The sequence below is a fragment of the Garra rufa genome, chromosome 1 (genome assembly GCF_049309525.1).
Source record: "Garra rufa chromosome 1, GarRuf1.0, whole genome shotgun sequence".
Lineage (NCBI taxonomy): Eukaryota > Metazoa > Chordata > Actinopteri > Cypriniformes > Cyprinidae > Garra > Garra rufa.
In genome coordinates this window covers 36240137-36260325 of record NC_133361.1, presented here as the reverse complement: position 1 = coordinate 36260325, position 20189 = coordinate 36240137, and the positions used below count along the sequence as shown (strand labels likewise).

The window sequence follows — 20189 nt, the reverse complement described above, 5'->3', positions numbered from 1 at the left end:
TCATCAGACGAATCCCTATTGGAGGGCTTAAGTCGACAAGCAAAACATATGTCATGTAAGTACATTAATACTTTAACTTACTGTTAACATCTACTGTGTTTTAGTTCAGTTTGAAATATGTTCTCAAAGATTAACCTTTAGGTTCATAAAACAACCCTAAAACCGAATTGAACTAATATCATTTACTAGCCCTAATATTTATTCAGAATTGAGGCGTTTTTACGTTTTGTCATTCTCTAAGAATGTTCCATACTACTGAAGTTGTCACATCTTATTTGCACTTCTTTATGTTCGAGCTTAATGCACTGTGACTGAACGTGGGCTGAAAAACAATGACATTTTGAGTTGTCAAACCTGTCACAATCTGTTAATTTTCATTGTATAGAAAAGAGTCCAAAACGTTCACATTGTGTCAATCATGTTTACACACTGCTTTCAAAACTTTCGTCCATCATTAAAGAAATTCTGATCGGGTTCCATTCGAAAGCGCATATGAAAATATACACTCCGTGTGCAAGGACCTCAATTGTCAATATTACTAATTTTAACCAACTACTTTTGAGGTCACTAGAAAAAGGTCATGTGGTTTAAATGATGATTTTTCAATTGACATTAAAATTTCTTTACATTTTGAGTCCTAGCAGAGAGTAGTTGCTAACTTTAGATTGTATTGCACCTCATTTCAGATGAACAGTTTGAATGTGGTCTTGCGGTACATTTTGAAGTTGTCAATCTGTGATTAAAGAAATATCGTATTAATTGGAAGTTAACCTCTCTTTTTGTTTTGTTTTGCAGCGATCGATCTGAACCGAGTGGATCTTCAAAAGCAGTATGTAAAAAAAACACCTCATTTCCTTGTCTCATTACACACATTTTCAAACTCCTCAGCAGTTGCTTTGTCTTGAAATCATTTAGGGAACTTTTCTCATGCTCCTCCTCAATGTTGTCTTTGAAACCTGTTTGAAGATAACAAAGTTTGTCGAGCTGAATGTTTATACTGTGTGATTCGCTAAAGCTGTTGCATTGATTTTTCATGTTTTTTATATACGATTTCCAGTGTGTACAGAAGTCTGTGCGCATGCTAATACATTGTGTTTCACATTGAAGAAGTTCTCTACAAATATGAATTCTGTTGTACAGTGTAGTGTAAGATCATATTGATCTATATAATCCTTGAACATGGCCAATGTTCAGTTTGTTTGTCCTTAAAGTGACACATCTGTAAAAAGCTGTCTGTTTTTTGTTTTTAAATAAAAAAAATACATTGTGTTATTTATTAATTTCACCTTGTATCATACAGCTTCAGTGTCTGACTACTCATGTTTACTCAATTTCTATTATAAGGAACAGTAGTTTAATTTAGCACCCGTCCACACGAAGCCAGAGCTTTCCTTATCCAATCTTTTTCCCCCGTTCTAAAAAAAAAAAATCCTGTAAACATGCTGTTGTCTCAAAAAAATGTCTGCGTACACCCGAATACATTGAAACTCACTTAAAACAATGTAGTATACATGCCAGTAAGATGCGCTGTAATTCTGCCCAAGAGATGCACTAAATAACGAAAAATAAGATCTTGGAGCAGGCGCATAAACCTCGCACGCTGTTAGTAATAGAAATACAGTCGTTCGTTGTTTGTTCATGTTGTTGCTGTTACTAGACGTAGTGGTCTCTGACTAGGGTCGAGACATGGGGTGATAACATTGTTTCAAAAAATATATGGATTGGCTGTACACACAAAAATGCAAGGGTGTCATTTTTTTAGATTTATCCACTCTGGGACCCGCTTTCAAAAAATAGCGGTTTCAGGCTCCCAAAACACCAGATCCGTCTGGACGAAACACGATAAGATATGAAAAAAAAAAAATTCGTATACATCTAAATGTGTCTCCGTGTGGACGGGCTCTTAGTTGTGTGGATGTATGAGTGTGAGTGAGAGATGTGTTTTTATCTTTTTTTTATTTTTTATTATTAAGTGTATTACCTAAAACATAATGAGCCTTGCCTTGGACTAACTGAACATGTGAATAGTGTTTATTTTTTATACTGGCCATTTGTTCTTGACTTGGCTCAGTGTGTGTTTAGGAAACTGCCTCTTGGCATTTTAAAGACAGTCCAATGAAACTTGGCTCTCGTGCGGTTTAATGATTTAATTTTCATTAATGGAAAACAAATTACTTTTAGTACTATAGTACATCAAATTGAGTTGAGTTAATTCTCATTCTAATTTAAGCATCTTGATTTTGTGTGTCTTGACCCATATAGGGGTTGATTAGTACAAATGTGACCCTGAACCACAAAACCAGTCGCAAGGGTCGGTTTTTCTGAAATTGTGGTTTATACATTATCTGAAAGCTGAATAAATCAACTTTCCATTGATGTATGTATATTTGTTACTAGGGGTGGGACGATACAGGTAACTCACGATTCAATTCTGTGACGATATGTGGCCCACGATATCGATAATATCACGATTCGCGATATCTACGATATTCAATATATTGGAAGAAATTTCATCAACGATATATCACGATATATGTGACTGAAAAAGAAAAAAATACCCATAATAAGGAAATCTTAAGCATTTATTAATGCCAACATTTTCAACACTGTGCAAAGAAATATGCATTTGCATAATAACTCACTGCCTCCTGGTCTTAAATGTAAACGCTGTACAGCTAGACAGATAAAAGTGCCTGAACATTAAAAAAACAACATGAACATTAACTAACATGTGTAAACCGTGATACTGAAACGTCAGTAGTAAGTTACTGTAAAGTGCTTTATGTTAACCTGGACAGTGGTCACATCAAGGCATATTCTTCTTGAGGAACACTAACGCCTGTTTCACACATACTCCGTCTGCAGTGCGTATGCAGTCCGTGTGCGATGCAGAAGCAGCACGGACTCGTTTTGCTTTCACACAGAACACGTTTTATAAACAGCGTATTATTGAATGCACTTGCACACCGCTTCTGGGACGTACTGCCGGACAGCAACCGCGTGCAGTGTGAACGCTCTAATCCGTTAACATGGGTGCGGAAAAAAATACTCAACGCATACGCACTGCAGACGGAGTATGTGTGAAACAGGCGTAACTGATCAGCATGCTCAACTAGCGGGTGCGTCTTTGTTTGGTTTTCGTTATTTTCCGCCATTTTTCTCACTTCTCTTTTTCTGCGCTTCTTTGTTGTTGTTAGATAACTTGTGTTCTTCACTGGCCGCTGCTTCTGCCACTTTACCCCTATTTACTCGAACAGCGCCCCCCGCAAACAGAATGGTAGATATTAGGTAGTGATAGTGACACTGACGACGGGTAAATTAATAATTTTGTGTTGCAATAAAATATCGATATTGGCCGTTAGTGTATCGATTATTTATTGCGACAGAGAGCACAACAATATATTGCAATATCGATTTTTTTTCCCACCCCTATTTGTTACGATAGGACAACATTTGGCCGAGATATAACTATTTGAAAATCGGTAATCTGAGCGTGCAAAAAAAAAAAACTAAATATTGAGAAAATCGCCTTTAAAGTTGTCCAAATGAAGTTCTTAGAAATGCATATTACAAATAAAAAATCAAGTTTTGATATTTACAGTAGGAAATTTACAATGTTTTCATGCAACATGATCTTTACTTAATATCCAAATGAGGTTTGGCATAAAATAAAAATGTATAATTTTCACCCATACAATGCGTTTTTGGTTATTGCTCCAAATGAACCTGTGCTACTTAAGACTGGTTTTGTGGTCCAGGGTCACATATACAGTTCCTTATCTATAATTCTGGATGATAGAATAGTAATTCTAAATTTAAATTATTGTAACTATTTAAACTAAATTGAATTAGTCATACCTAAGAATGTTCTCTTACATTGCTTGTTGTAGCTTATTGTGTTATTTTACAAAAGCTGTAGGCAAATGAAAGAGCATGGACAGCTTTGGGTGAAATTCCTGACCAACTATCAACACATTTGTGTAGTTGTATTCAGTCTTATTTTGGTCTTTATAGTGAGATTTTATTTGTAATTGGTCAAAAGTCTATATCAGTGATTCTTGACCACAATGTTTGTAATTAGGGGTCGTAGTTTCAGCTAATATTTGTCATTCTGACATGGTGAATTACACTAAAAGTGTTACGTTGTCTTTTGTTCTAACAAAACTAAACTTTTTTTTTTTTTTTCTGAACATTGTACTTTAATGCCCCACAGCAATCTGCCTTTTTGCATTTTATTCATGTGACTTTTTTTGTACTTGTTTTCCATATTTGATGTCTTAATTCAAATGTTTGCAAAACAGCTACTGGGATCGGTGATGTGTGACAGCTGAATATATACTATGATATAATGCTTTAATATTTATTTACATATTTATTTTTGTGATAGAACTTGTAGTTTGCCTGTCTCCCATGTACTTGTGTGATGTTGAGACCCAAACTACCTATAAAAGCGGTGACCCACTATGAGGCACATTTTGTAGTACAGTTTTACAAAAGTACCTGATTCCAGTGAATAATTTGATATGCGTATTTCATATCTTATATGGCCTGTTGTATTATAGTTATATATTCTACATGAATAAATTGCATTTTTTTATGATTTACTGTAAGGTTTTACAATAAAACATCAGTATTTAATTTGCTCACATCTTTCTTAAGGCCCTGTGTGTTCACTTAATATAGTTTTTTTTTTTTTTTTTTGGACATTTCTTAGATTACAAGTAATTGATTCAACCTGTGAAACATAGCAATGATGCTATACTACTTTCTCCACAGTGATTCAAAGCTAAGAAATATCCATTAATTGAATCCATTAAATGAAACCAAGATAAAATATGACAATGACACATTCACAGACTGCTTTTTACATTTTTAAACAATTAAAATTTCATGCGTGTCCAATAGGATTTGGTTGTAAATATAAAGTACTAATTGATATGTTTGTATTGTTCATATAGGCGATTTTTATTTGTCCAAAGTCTCTCTGTTGGGCATGATCGAATTGTGCCTTGTCATAGTGGTGAAACCCCTCTTTGTTTTAATGTTTTTTTTCCAATGACAGATTGATGATTCTCCATCCATTTCACTGGCCCTGCTTTCAAAGGTATTTTAAACTCTGCAACTACTTGATACACTCCACTCTACTGTTTCTAAATTCAGTGTTTTGGATTTGGCAAGACATAATGTAGCCACAAGTGTGCAATATTCTATGTCAAATCTTGTGGTTTGTCACATCCATGTGTTTATGTATGCACAGAATATTATGTGAAATTTGTTGTGTAATACTTGTGCAATGTGTAATGTTTTGCATTAGACAATCTTATTTATCAATAGTAATGTTGATAATTTAGCTTTTTATATATGTGGCATATCAACCATTTTAAATGTAAGTTTTATATTTAGAAACGTTGCTAAAATTTGCTCATAGTTTTTGTTAATTGTATAATTCGTGTTGATACTTGTGTGAAAGCCTCGTCCTGTAAAGAGTGAGCTTACTGCCTTTTATCAGTGTGGAGTGGAGTACCGTTTAAACCTCTTGCCCATATTACGCAAATTTCAGGTGTTGTGTGGTTTTTTTTTTTTGGTTTTTTTTTGGAAGCACTTTGGAGTCATGTTGCAATTTGTGCTTTTTTTTTTCTCACGTTGAAGATCAAAGCCTGCGGATCTCACAGATTTTTTCCCCACCATTGTTTTTAATTCCGTCAGCTCCTTTTTTTTGTGGACTTGGTCTTTTTTTTTTTTTTTCTTCATACTGGACTTTACCGACACCAGCAGCATTTTGTATCATACTTTGGTATGATTTTACTTATATATTGGTAATAGTTAATTGCCTTATTTAATCATGTGATGTCAAAGTACTTCTCAATATAGTGTAATTTTGGTACAGTTGCAAATTTAATTTTTAGGTAGATACCCTGAATGCAGGAGATCATGCCATTTCATTTTGGTTCTGTGTACATGTCTTATGTCATGAATGCATTTCGTTGGTTGGTTTGAAATCATCCGTATTCATCTGACATGTGTCCAGAAATGAGACCTATTGTAATAAAATTTACCAAATGGAAAAAAAATCTCATAGATCATGGGCAATGCATGTGTGTAATTGCAATTAAGCCTTGCATGTGAGTTTTTCTTTCGATTATGAATTTTATATTTCCTCTCTCTCTTGCTGTGGTTAATATAAAAAGCTTTGTTTTAAAGGCCTGAGGTGGTACTCGTACTTGGTAGTATTTTATTTTTTAAAGAATTCACACTGATGCAGGCAAGAAGCTGCTTCTTACAGGACAAGGTTTCAGTTTATTATCTGGGCTCGATTTAAATATTTCAACATTTATTTTATTTGTGAAAACATTATTGCCTGTTAAACAGACAGCCAATCTTGCTGAAACAAATGCATCAGAGGAAGACAAAATAAAAGCAATGATGTCTCAGTCCAACCATGACTATGACCCAATCCAGTAAGTGTGCAATTCAAGACGTTGACTGCTGTTGTTGTTTAAATTACTCTCGGTGTCAATTCTAACACAAATTTCTATTAATTAGTTATGCAAAGAAGCTTGTTGGTCCGCCTCCCCCAAACTACACATGCTTTCGTTGTGGAAAAACTGGACATTATATTCGAAACTGCCCAACAAATGGGGTAATTGGGTTTTCATTACCACAGCTGCTTTAGCATGACAACTGTTTGCTTGTGTAAATATGTTTTTACTATTGGCATGCTCATTTAGTCCGAGAAGAAATTTAATCTTGAATATCAACCGTGCGTTAGCAGGATCGAAGTTTTGAAGCTCCTCAACGGATAAAGAAAAGCACAGGAATTCCTCGGAGTTTCATGGTGGAAGTTGATGATCCAAACAGAAAGGGAGTCATGTTGACCAACAGTGGAATATATGCCATTCCTACGATTGATGCGTGAGTATGCTTGGCCTTCATATTGCAGTTTTACAAAACCACAATGGTAGTGGTAGTAACATTGTGCTTTCTGTGCTTAGTGAGGCCTATGCAATTGGGAAGAAAGAGAAGCCACCATTTTTGCCCCAAAATCAATCTTCATCCTCAGAGGAAGAAGATCCAGTACCTGACGAGCTGCTCTGTTTGATCTGCAAGGATCTTATGACAGACGCTGTGGTTATCCCCTGCTGTGGAAATAGCTACTGTGATGAGTGTAAGTGTCTGTACAAACAAATATAAAGTGTTTTTGACATTTGAAAGCTTACAGTCTTTTGGCCGTAGGTATTCGAACGTGTTTGCTGGAGTCTGAAGAACATGTTTGCCCAACATGCAAACAATCAGATGTATCCCCTGATGCTTTGATCGCGAACAAATTCTTGCGCCAAGTAAGAAATTCCTATCTTAATTTTATTTTGTTGCTATCTTCACCTCTAAGCTAATAGTAGAATATTAAAACAACTTATTCTCTCCAACTCCAGGCCGTGAATAATTTCAGGAATGAAACTGGATATACCAAGAGGATTCGAAAAGTTGCAGCTGCTCATCAAGCAGCTGCACAAGGAGCCCAAACACAGGCTCCTGCCCAGCGGCCACCTATGAGACTGACAACCTCACGCCAGCAGGACCCTCTGATGGCCAATGTTCCAAGCTCAGCAGCTGATAGCACCCCTCCCCAAAGCACACCTGCTGCCCCTTTATCTCCTGTTAGCACTCATCAGCCCTCCAGCACCCCACCTTCTTCTAGCAGCTCCACTGTAAACAGCAGCAGTGCACCTGCAGCGTCAAACTATAGCCCTGTGGTGAACTCTCCTCCGCACTCTACTAAGCAGGATGACCCTCCTTCATCCAAGTAAGTCATTTCCCTGCTTTTCTAGAACTCAAGTGGATCCACTTGTGTAAAACATGAGGTATTGGATTCAATTTTGTCTTATGGAGTCAATGTTCCTCCCCAGGGAACCAGAGGTCCCAGCATCTACTGTTGTGCCTTCATCGGACACCTCTGTCCCGACAACTTCTATTCCGAAGGTATTTTTTTTTTTATTGTATGCTTTATATTTAGAGGTTCACATAGACTAACAAAGCAATATCACTTTAGCGAGAGTATTTAAGATGAAAAATATTGATGCTTCCACGAGTACCATTTAGTGATCCCTCTCTTCAATTTGATGCCTAGGGATACCATGTCCCAGTAATTGGGAAGCCGAATATGCCTCAGCACCACATGCACAGATCAGGTAAGATAATATCAGCACAATTCTAGGTTTTTTCTGTAGACCTGGCCATTCTTAATTTAAGTTGTTTTGTTTTTTGTTGTTTTTTAGGGCAGCCAAGGGGTAGTGGACCAAGGCCGTCTGGAAACCGTCCTTCGTGGGAGCCGTAAGTATCCAGAAGTGTATTCTTAAAAGATTGCTGTTTAAACCAAAAGAAACAGAAAATTGAGTCCTGTCTATTTGTCGTATCAGGTCCTCAAATAGAGGGAGAGGTCCTAGTGACCGACCACCAAGAACACAGCCTCCTCCAGTACAAAACCTTCCTCCTGTAGTCCCTCCAGTGTTTGTGCCTCCTGCTCTTTTTCCTCCTCCACCGCATCCTATGCCTCAGCCACCTGGTGGTGTTCCACAACAGTATCCTATACAATACCCTCCAGGACAGCAGCCTCCACCTCCCTACAACATTCCACCACCTGTATTTCCACCTGTCCCACCAAATGTGACCGCTCCATGGGTGCCTCCTGGTCCACAGCCACCTATAGCCAACCCTATCCCTAATATCCCAGCAGCACCTTTTCTATCCAAGGAAGAGTTTTATCGTCAGCAGCGTAGACTGAAAGAGGAGTAAGTGGTTCTAACATGTATATTTCCAAAGAAATATTTATTTATTAAAATGGTTGATTTGCTCATTCCTCTTGCCATAATCATAGATGAAAATGTTTATTTATAGTGATTGTCGTTGTGTTTTTGAGTGTTACCTTTAAATTAAACCTAATTTTTTTGTGGAGTATCATTCCTCCCTCCATAATCACAAATGAAAATGTTAATTTATAGTGATTTTGTCATTTGTGTTTGAGTATTACCTTTAAAATAAACCTAAAAATTGTGAGGAGTATCATTAATCATCTATCCATAATCAAAGAGGAAACTGTATATTTATTGTGATTTTTGTCATTGTGTTTGTGAGTGTTACCTTTAAATTAAACCTAAAAATTGTGGAGTAGCATTATTATCCCCCCCCACACTCCTCATAATCATGTATGTAGTGATGAATTACCAAGTTTTAACTTCAAAGTTTTATTTCCTTCCTGTCTTTGATAAATAGTTCCCAATGTCGATTCGTTACCAGGGAGAAGAAGTCCAAACTTGAGGAGTTTACCAATGACTTTGCCAAAGAGCTTTTGGAGTACAGAAAGATCCAGAAGGAGAGAAGGCGATCCTACTCTAGGTTAGGACAATTGATAGTTGTCCACCACCAAGTTGTAATTTTTGATAGAAAACATTTGGCATCAACTAAATTTCCTCAATTACCTTTCTTTTGCAGATCAAAATCTCCTTACAGGGATTCCTCCTACAGTGGCTCATCATATTCCTATTCAAAATCTCGCTCTAGGTCCAGATCACCACGCTCCTACTCTCGGTCAGTTTCCCGATCTCGGTCAAGGTCCCGCTCACGTTCTCGTTCCAGATCACGCTCCTACTCTCGCTCGCCATACTCCCGAAGGGGCCGAGGTCGAAGCCGTAGCTATCGATCTAGGTCACGCACTCCAACATACCATCGCTCCCGCAGTAGATCACCATCATATAGGGCTCGGGAGATGCCTGGAGTGGGACCTGGAATCTATCGTTCCCGCTCCAGATCCCCACTTTATAGGAATCACAGTCCAGGCAAGAAACTCCCACCCCCTGCTCAAATCGAGGGTGAGCGCAAATATGCAGGGAGGTACAGAGAGCTTCCACCTTATGATGCTAAGGCTTATTATGGCCGCAACGTAGACCAAAATGACCCCTATGAGAGAGAGCGATATCGAGAATGGGAAAGAGAGTACAGGGAGTGGTACGATAAATACCTCAAGAGCTACAATAACCCACCAGGTGGTCAAATGCGAGGCCGTGCTCCAGGCAACAGAGACCCCTATACCCCTGAGCGTTTTGCACCTCCCCGACCAAGAGAAAACTCCCCCTACAGCAGGGGACGTCGGGAGGATTATCCGCTACCACCTCAGAGTCACGGTGGCCCACCAAGAAGCAGAGGTGGCATGACATACCAAGAGAAATGTGCTGAGAAGTATGGCCACCTTCATGGAGCAGGAAGAGGACTCAACAAAGAGCCTTTGAAACCTCTCAAGGACCGAGAACCTAGTGGCAGCACTGCTGCAGACCCCAAGTCTATGAAGCATAAAAAGCATCGCAAAAAGAAGAGAGAAGATGGTGACCCCTTCAGCCACTCTGACTCTATGGATGAATCCAGGAAAGATGATCGTAAAGAGGACTCCATGCTGATGAATTCAAGTCGTGACGATGCCACGCCTGTCAGGGATGAGCCCATGGATAGCGCTGCAGTGCCCTACAAGACTACCCCTGTAAAGGAAAAGAAAGAGAAGACTAAAAGCAAAACTGACAAAGTTAAACGAAAGTCTGACAACAGTGGGCAGAAGAAGGACTCATCAGGAAAGACGTCAAAACCTGCCAGAGAAAAAGAATCTGATGCACCGCGAGAGAAAGTGGCTCCTGCTGAACCAGCCATTAAGAGAGTCAAAGAGGAACCATCCCACAAATCTGAACCAAGCAAACCTCAATCCTCAGAGTCCAAACTCATGCTCCCACGCAAGTTGATGCAGTCTAGACCCATCAAACACCATCAGGAGCCGAAGCCCATCAAAGATGAGGCCAAAAGCAAGAAAGAATTGGTGAAAGACCCTCCAAAGCAAGACAAAGTTCCTGTCAAAGATGGGAAGGTTCCTAAAAAAGAGCCAGAGAAGCCTGTGAAAACTGAGGAGAAGTTGCCCGCTAAGACAGTTGATACTAAACAGGATAAGAAGAAACGAAAAGACGACAAGCCACCTGCAAAAGAGCTAGATGCTCCTCCAGTAAAAGTAGCAAAAATGGAAGTTGACGTGGCCAAAAGCTCTCCGAAATCAAAACCCAGACCGGAGAGCGAAAGGCCAGTTGAAAAGGAGAAAGTAGCTATTCCATCTCTGATGGATATTAAGCCTGAGCCTGTAAGAAAGATCAAAATCAACAGGGAAATTGGCAAGAGAATATCTAGCATTGACCGGCCACTTTCAGCAGAGGACTCTGCTCATGCCACAGGAAAGGGCAGACTGGACAAATCTAGAACAAAATTGAGGAGGAAGGTTCATACTCCTGATGGGTCAGGGTCTGTATTGGTTGATTACACCAGGTAAGATGATTTAAATATTAAAGTACTTTTATTGTCTTTCAATCTGTACCACCAACTTACTCATATTTGTTGTCTTTGGCAGCACCAGTTCCACAGGCGGAAGCCCTATCAAAAAGCATGAGGATAAGCTTGACCTAAAGAAGACTGTGGTGAAGACCCTGGAGGAATATACCAATGACAGCTCCACCCCTGCCGAAGATGAAATTGTCATGATCCAAGTACCCCGTTCCAAGTGGGAAAAGGAGGACTATGAATCTGAGGACGACGAGTCTAAGGTTACCGCCAAAACGGGCAACATCAACACATCCAGCTCTGCTCCTTCAGAGGAGAGCACTGCAGTGAAATCAGCTGGCAAGGAGTCTCCAAATGCTGACAAAGCTCTGCCTGTCTCCAAAGAGGCAGATGTCAAACCTGCCAAGGATTCCACGTCAGGTGATAAGGAGAAAGATACTGACAAAGAGAAAGACAGAGAACGAGAACGAGGGAAAGAAAAAGACCGCAGCAGCACTGCGGATCGTGAGGCAACTGATAAAAGGAAACCTAGTGCACCTAATCAGGAAAGGGAGCGTGCCCAAGAGAAGGGTAGTGACCATGGCAGTGAGCGAAGCTCGTCTTCCCAGTCCTCCAGAGATAAGCAAAGCGACAGGTCTGAACCTACCTCTAGAAAAGCAGCAGGAAGGGAGACAACTACAGGCCCCACCAGTAGGAAAGCAGAGCATCGAGATGATTCAAAAGACCACTTAAGATCAAAAGATGAGAGAAATCCAATCAGGAGGAGAGTATCACCCTCCCCGCCCCCAAAGGTAAAGGACTCGCACACAGAGTCTGGAAGAAAAGCTCTCGAAGCACCTCAGGAGTCGCAAAGTCCAGGTAGGAATAAGAGAGCATCATCGCAGAATGCCCCAGAGCCAAAACGAACAGGGCCAGAGGACCACAAAGGAGACTGGCCATCCAGTAAAGAGAGTCAGGGTTCTAGACATTCTGACGTACGTCCCGCAAAAGACCGGGAACACAGGACTCCTCATAGAGCTTTGACTCCAGAGCCTAGGACTGATGCAGAGAAAGGTGGTGCACATGGCGACCACATTAAAATCCCATCTGCACGTGCCACAAGACTGTCCTCAGATTTAGCACGGGAAACGGACGAGGCAGCGTTTGTACCTGACTACAGCGAAAGTGACAGCGAGACCTCTGATGTTGAGAGCAAAGTGGAGCAGAGAGGGCGAGAGAGGGACAGCAGTGGCAGCCAGAGTCCGAGCCCATCTGGAAGCCATGGACACAGCAGCAGCCCCAGCTCTCCGGGCAGTCAGGACAGCAAAAAGAAGAAAAAGGACAAAAAGGAGAAAAAAGAAAAGAAGAAACACAAGAAGCACAAAAAACACAAAAAGCATAAGAAACATACAAGCAATGAGTCTGAATCAGAGCTCAAAGGACAGAAACACAAACATAAGAAAAAGAAGTCTAAAAAGAGCAAGGACAAAGATAAAGATGACAAGGAAAAAGATGAGAGTGAGAGAGACGAACATAAGGCGAAAGCATCAGTTTAATTAATTTTAGGTTTAACCATTGGTTTAATTTACTCATCTTTAAGCAGCATTGAAAAATACCAATATTGTTCTGCAGAAAAGTTTAAGTACTGTTCAGATTTCATTGTTTGCTCTTTCGCAATGGTTAACGACATGCTTTTTTTTTTTGACCACGCTAACCTCTCCCACTATTGTAAGAGAGTAGCTACTTTAATGATAAAGGTTATTTTATTTTGGGTTCTGAATTTTCATGTTTTGGTTCTCATTTGAAATTGTTGCAGATTCTCATTGCATCATGGTTTTGCATTAAGGCCATTGTAGAGGAAGCACTTTAGAAATGTGAATGTGATTGCAGATTTGCAAAATTTGCAAAGAGTTGCGAAAGCCCTTTTGTACCTCATCTCTTGTATGTTTGGAGTTGGAGAGAAACATATCATTATGACAGTATGACAATATTGTTACAGAGGTAACAGGAGAGTGGTGTCCAGCCATTGGGGCACGCTGATTTACAAAGTGTATGTTTTTGCACTGTGAATATTTCCTCTACTCTTTCATTTTATTCTAATTCACCTTCCTAAGAGTAATTTAAATTATCTGCTGAAATGGAATTGCATATGTTTTGAGGGTAATAAATTTTTTCAGGAAATATGAACGGTCTCTCATTTTGTTTATTTTCATGCCTTGGTAATAAAGATTCCTTAGGCACCAGAGATGACTGTTTCTAGTTGTCTTTTTAAATAAAGTTCTTTATTGTACATGTATTTCTGCCATTTTATTTAAGTATCCTATATTTATTTAGTAATTAGCTGAGAATGTTTTTTTTTTTTTCTCAATGGAGCTACACCCACCTGATGCCCTTATCCTATTGAATCAAATTGATTGTTCTTACAAATGTATTCAGATTTGATTATTTTTACAAACTTAGAAGGAATGTTTCTCTTTTTTTTTCTTTTTTTTTTTTTTCTTTTCCCCAGGCCAGTTAACTTCCATTGTAATAGCCTTACTGTACATGGGCTTTCATTTATACATTTATTTTAAATAAGAATCTGGCATTATTTTGAATAGTTTTTTTTTTTTTGTGATTTCAATTATACAGTTGTTTAACTTGCCACTTATTTCAAATTTTCAATTAAGGAAAATGATTAAGAATTACACGAAAGAATTGCATCTTTTTCATGATGTAGGTGATGTTACTTCAAATGGAATCCTTTATGTGGATTTCTGTATTAGAGGGTATTGCCATATATTTACCAATGTCTAAACTTTTTTTTTTTTCTTATCCACCTTTTTTTTCCCCATAAGAGTGGGCTGCTAAAACCATAACGTCCATTTGTAAATTTTATGGGTCTGGCTTCTGGTCTCATCTACATCCAGCTATTATTAGCCCTACAAAACAGCTAATTTTATTGCTTGATATTAAAAATTTGTGTGTCTTACCATGTTATTTTAATGTGTTATCTTAATTATGAGCGCACTGGTTTGTAGTGCAAACAGTTTTACTGTTTACTGTATGGTGTTATTCTTCTCATTTCCATATAGCGGATAATAAACCGGAAGTCTCACCCATAAGCTTACTTTCACGTTAAAGAAAAAGGTGCATATTTTTAATTATTAATGTACATAAAACGTGGTATTTCGGATTAAGGAGATGCCTGGGATGCCAGAGAGGGTCGTAATGCAATGGTGTCCTTTAAACTACAGAAACAAACTTAACCTGCATTGATTTTAGTAGATACATGCATTCAAAATGTAGTCTTTCTCTTTTGATAAAAACGGACCAAAAAGCCTGATGATTATGCAAAGAACACTTTTAACATATATAAAATGTAACAAAATAATAAACTATTGTTTAACCATTGCCAGCGGAAAATACAAATTACTAACATAAACAGACATTCCTCAACCTGATATTTATGCAAAATACCCTTTGAACTAAGAACACCATGCGTTTCCTCTGTCAGCCACTGGAGGACGGCAGACATCTTATATCTGTACTCTTTACAAAAAAACGACCTGCAATAATCCTTACGGATTGTAGTTTTCTGGGGAGAATGGAGATCATACTGGAACCCTGCAGGAAAAAACAAAAACAAAACAAACAAAAAGGCCACAGGACAGGGCAGGGGACCGGTAGTCTAGCGCTGCATTTAGGAATATTGCAAGATTTAATATCTAGGCCTAGGCCTGCCTAAAAATGTAATAATATAAAATGTAGGAAAATGTAGTTTGTGTAACGCTTGTCTAGACTCCGTTCCCGCTGGATTGATTATTTTATTACCCAGAAGACGAATACATTTCAGGATAAAACTGATACCTCATCTTTCCTCGTCCGTGCAGGAGAGAAGCTCCCCTCACTAGGGTTTTTATGGTATGGGCCTAACCACAAGAGGGCGTACCCCGGAAAAAGGTGGCCACTCCTGCTGAAGCAGCATCTTGTTGAGGAAAAGTTAAGAGCGCAGAATCCGGTATTAATGGTTTGCTAACATTCACACCCTAAAATGCCTGAGCTCTTTTTTCAGGTCAGGTGAAGATCATTTTGCCACTAAAGCAGCATCTTGTTGAGAAAAAGTTCAGAGCGCAGTCAGGTATTCATGGTTTGCTAACATTCTCACCCTAAAATGCACATTTTAATCATATTTGCCCTGTTTATAGTCAAATGTAAAGGATATAAAGCCCTTTTGAAGCACGGTTAATTGAAATTGATGAAACAAAGATAGTGCTTCACATGTTGACCACAACAAAAAAGCCATATTGAGGTTATTATTGACTTACTATTTTTATTATTGCTTCTTTGATGCCTAAGCTCTCTTTTCAGGTCAGGTGAAGATCATTTTGTAGTTGACCCAAAATTTTAAATGCAAAATACTAAAACATTCTGGATTTCATAACATAACAGTGCTCATAAAACATAATAGCAGCACATTTTAATCATATTTGCCCTGTTTATTAGTCTAATATAAAGAACGAATGTCCCTTTCGAAGCATGTTTAGGTCAAATTGATATAACAAAGATGGTGCTTCACGTGCTGACAATAACAAAAAAGCCATATTGAGTTTATTATTGAAATTTTTATTGTTATTATTGCTTCTTTGATGCCTAAGTTCTCTTTTCAGGTCAGGTGAAGATCATTTTGTAGTTGACCCAGAATTTTAAATGCAAAATACTAAAACATTCTGGATTTCAACCACATACTAATGCTCATAAAAAATAATGATAGCAATAAAAATAAAATCTGCCTCATATATTGTGCTAAATGAAACAAAGTAAACACGACCACAAAAATCCACCAGTTGGTATTGAGCTGGAAAGAGAGCATTCCTTTGGTGAGTTGGCACAGTGTTAATGGTTGGCACCAGTGTATTACATGTCCAGTGTGTGTCCTCACAAGAGGGTTTGCCCCCTCATGCTGTTGCTTCCAGTTTCCTCCAGTCTCCCCCTGCCGCCATGTCTGGCACTGCTTTCGGTGTGCTGAGTGTGCTAGTCTGCTAAAACCTGCTGCCATACACTGCGCTCTGGGAGTCCTTTCTGCTGGATTCCAGGTAAGGGCAAACCCTCCACCCTTATACTTACATACATACACATTTAGAGGGAAAGAAGGCTGGGAATGGATATGGGCCCATTACTCTTTTTGCATACAAGAGTATAATAAATAGTACCGATAATGCTGTGTGAGGTGCAAGAATACAGCGCAACTTTGCCCATTTACCAAATTGTGCAGTTTCTGGGCATTATGTGGTGAATTAAAGGCATTTTTTTTTTTTTTGGCTGTGCCAGAGCTTCACAAATACAATTATTAAACAAAGATACTGCTAAAAGAATAATAATTATGTAAATCAAATTATATATTAATGCAGTCATCACATAAAAGTGTGGCTTAGGTGTTATTGCTGCGAAATATTAAAGCTTTAGCTATGTACACTGGCATCCAAAAGATCATACTGAAATTTTTATTTATGCATTTTTGGTTCTGATTTCTCACTCGTCTGTGTTTACACCCCCTTTTAAGTCTTGTTTGGTACTGTGTCCAGGCTCCATGCCAAGTCTGCCTCATTAAAATGAAGCATATGCAGATCTGTCTTGTTTAAGCTAATGGTGACGCTTATTTGTTGTGTCTGGTCTTCAGCAATTGGCGAATGTGCGAGTTTGTTTCTGAAGGTGCCCGTTTCTGTTTTCCATTACTCTTTTGTCAGGAAATCTCTGGTGAATATGTGTTTTTGCCTGTATTTTCAAGACAGTCTCATCTTTGAAGATTGAACGCCTTGAGGGGAGGTGCAGCTTTGCTTACATTGCCTCATGTGTTTTCATTTGTCTCGCGGTTGATTCATTCATCTGTTTTTGTGCCTTTGCCAATCGGATACCTGCATCTTGTCCCTCCATCAGCCCTGCTACACAGGCCAAAGTCGATCTGTATTGTCCATGACTATGCCAGAACATCCTCTGGCAAACATGGAGGTTCACAAGAGCTGGTGGCTCACATGACTCACAGTACAGCAGCTTCTTTAATGAGTGTGTCTGGTCTGGCCGTAGAGCTCTGCGGGACTCTTCGCTTATCTGGCACAGACACACAGATTCAGTGCCAGCCGCGTTCTGGTAGCCTCCATATGCTTGGCCTGTCAGACACTTAAAATATTCCACACACTGGCAATAACTCTGTCTTTATCACTTTTTCAAATTAACCCTCACAAGAGCCAAGAAATTACTTGGGATTGATTTGAAATTGCTAATTGTTACTCAAGAAAACAAGAAAATTGACTAAGCTAGATTGGCTGCGCATATTATTAATTAGGAAAGTTTAAGAATATTTGGCAAAGGAGAGCCTTAAAGAGATAGTTCTTCCAAAATTGAAAATTCTGTCGGTAATTACTCACTCTCATGTTGTGCCATGCATGGTTTTCTCATGAACATGCATCATAGACTGACACAGAAGAGAAGAAATTGTTGAATAAAGTTGTTAATTAACAATGTGCTTACTACCTTTCTGGGCCTTGAACGTGATAGTTGTGTTGCTGTATGCAGAAGTTCTCGAATTTGTGTTCTGAAGATGAACAAAGGTCTGAAGGGTTTGGAATGACATGAGAGTGAGTAATTGATGACGGAATTTTCATTTTTGGGTGAACTATCCCTTTAAATGTATTGTTGAAGTGAGTGTATATTGGCCATTCTACAGAATGGGTGCCAACTGCTGTCCCACAACCAAAAAACACTTAAAAAATGTAAGTATTCAAATCTTAGATGTTTATTAAGATCCTTGTATTATCTACTGAAGCCCACAATAATATTTAAAAGTAGTAAGCTTCATTTATGTGACCCTGGACCACAAAACCAGTCATAAGGTTAAATTTGACAAAACTGAGATTTATACATCATATGAAAGCTCAATAAATAAGCTTTCTATTGATGTATGGTTTGTTAGGATAGGACAATATTTGGCCGAGATACATCTATTTGAAATCAGAAATCTGAGGATGCAAAAAAATAAAAATGACTGAGAAAATCACCTTTAAAGTTGTCCAAATTAGGTTCTTAACAATGCATATTACAAATCAAAAATTACATTTTGATATGTTTACAGTAGGAATTTTACAAAAAAATCTTCATGGAACATGAACTTTACTTAATTTCCTAATGATTTTTGGCATAAAAGAAAAATCAAAAATGTTGACCCATGCAATATATTTTTGGCTATTGCTACAAATATACCCCAGCGACTTAAGACTGGTTTTGTGGTCCAGGGTCACATATTTAAAATCATCATTTATTGGGTAATTTTAATTGGTAGGTGGCTGTGCCGAACCCTAACCCCTAAATGATATTCAAATAATTTTAATGTTTTTTTTTTTCACTGTTGTTTTTAAAAGTATCTTTTTGATTCTATTTAAAAAGTGGAGTGTTTTCTTTGTAAATTATGAAACTTCACATATGATTTTTTTCGATGTGATCAGAATTTACAATTACTTTTATCATTGTTTTCAAGATCAAGATGAGATTTCAGAGCTTCAAGTCATATAGTCTATTTTTACATTTAAAAAAAAAAAAATCTTTTTAATCTTTTTAGAGATTGACACGTCACTATGAACTGTCATTTTATGTAAAACAGCTGTGATTAGGAGTCGACCGATTATCGGCACCGATTTTTATGGTTATCGGTATCTGTAACTTTCAACTGATTTGACGATTAAAATAATTCAAAAGCATTTAACGTTTTTGTCAGAGCCCTTGTTGTTCTTAATTTTAATTTTTTACACCTTACATATATAATATATCAGTTCAAATATCGCTTATCATCTACTTGATTTGTAATAATTGGCATCGGCCCTGAAAAACACATATCAGTCTATCACCAGTGGAGATTACCCTTTTTATGTTCCACAGGATAAATAACAATGTACAGATTTGAAACAACTTGAAACGTCATTTTGGGGTGGACTATTGCTTTAAGCAATATATGCCAACACATAGTGTGGCAAATGTATTGAACAATGCAGAGAACGACCTCTTCTGCCTGATATGTGTAAAAACAGGACAGGAGTTTGAAGGGTGCATCATACTTCTATATTTTAGATTACTGAATAGTTTTTCACAAAATGAAATTTGATCTGTTTACGATAGAAATAGCATGGAAATAGTGTGATTGTTCAGACTCAGCTTGACTAGTGATGAGGTACTAAATTAGTGCTGGATGGTGGTATTGTCTTCTGCGCATAGGTTCATACCAGGCCACAAAGCACTAATGTGTGCGGTTGCTTTGTATTGTTGGAGCTGGTGCTGCTGGCTGTTTCTCTGTCTGTATCTGTGGCTACAAGAGTGGCTGCAGTGGTGAGAGGCACTGATTGCATCTCCCGTATGCCAGCACTGCTGCCTGGCCCCGCCTTTGACCAGAGCTGTGCACAGAATTTCAATGAGCTTTGTGAAGGAACGAGACGTTGTCTGCCTCACCGTGTGTGTCTGGTTGGTTTCATAGCTGGTTCTGATGTTGAGAGGTTTGTGCAAGCTTAACATTCCACTAGTCCATTTTATTTCACTAGGCAAGCAGTGATGGAAACTGCGATTGAAAGGGACGGCATCCCTTGGTTGAATTGAACAAAACGTGACGAGAATATGTCTCTGTCGTATGCAGAAGCAAAAGCAACAGAAAAAAAGTTTTACATTTTTTAGGAATTATTTCAGCCACATTCTCTCAGTCTGAAGACATATGTACATACATGTTGATATAGTATTGAATTATAAAGTGGGGTAAGATTTTTAAAATATTTTTGAAATAATTTTCTTTTGCTCTCCAAGGTTGCATTTATTTGATCAAAATTACAGTAAAATAG

The 20189-nt window shown here is 38.3% G+C and overlaps 1 protein-coding gene across 3 annotated transcripts in view; it reads left to right on the top strand.

Moving 5' to 3' along the window:
* rbbp6 (retinoblastoma binding protein 6) overlaps positions 1-13582 on the top strand; it is a 15423-nt gene extending 1841 nt beyond the window's left edge. The window contains exons 2-17 of one of the 3 annotated variants that reach the window (XM_073839521.1): positions 1-55; positions 796-829; positions 5063-5104; positions 6370-6458; positions 6544-6640; positions 6773-6912; positions 6993-7165; positions 7234-7337; positions 7431-7801; positions 7905-7977; positions 8126-8186; positions 8274-8328; positions 8415-8786; positions 9268-9390; positions 9487-11346; positions 11429-13582. The exon at positions 1-55 is cut by the window's left edge and continues 45 nt beyond it. In XM_073839521.1, coding sequence (XP_073695622.1) covers positions 1-55; positions 796-829; positions 5063-5104; positions 6370-6458; positions 6544-6640; positions 6773-6912; positions 6993-7165; positions 7234-7337; positions 7431-7801; positions 7905-7977; positions 8126-8186; positions 8274-8328; positions 8415-8786; positions 9268-9390; positions 9487-11346; positions 11429-12893 — 5114 coding nt within the window. In that variant the 3' untranslated portion in view covers positions 12894-13582. Of the gene's footprint in view, positions 56-795; positions 830-5062; positions 5105-6369; positions 6459-6543; positions 6641-6769; positions 6913-6992; positions 7166-7233; positions 7338-7430; positions 7802-7904; positions 7978-8125; positions 8187-8273; positions 8329-8414; positions 8787-9267; positions 9391-9486; positions 11347-11428 lie in introns of all 3 variants that reach the window. The other 2 variants (XM_073839530.1, XM_073839512.1) reach the window with 2 other exon arrangements.
* Positions 13583-20189: the final 6607 nt, after the last annotated feature.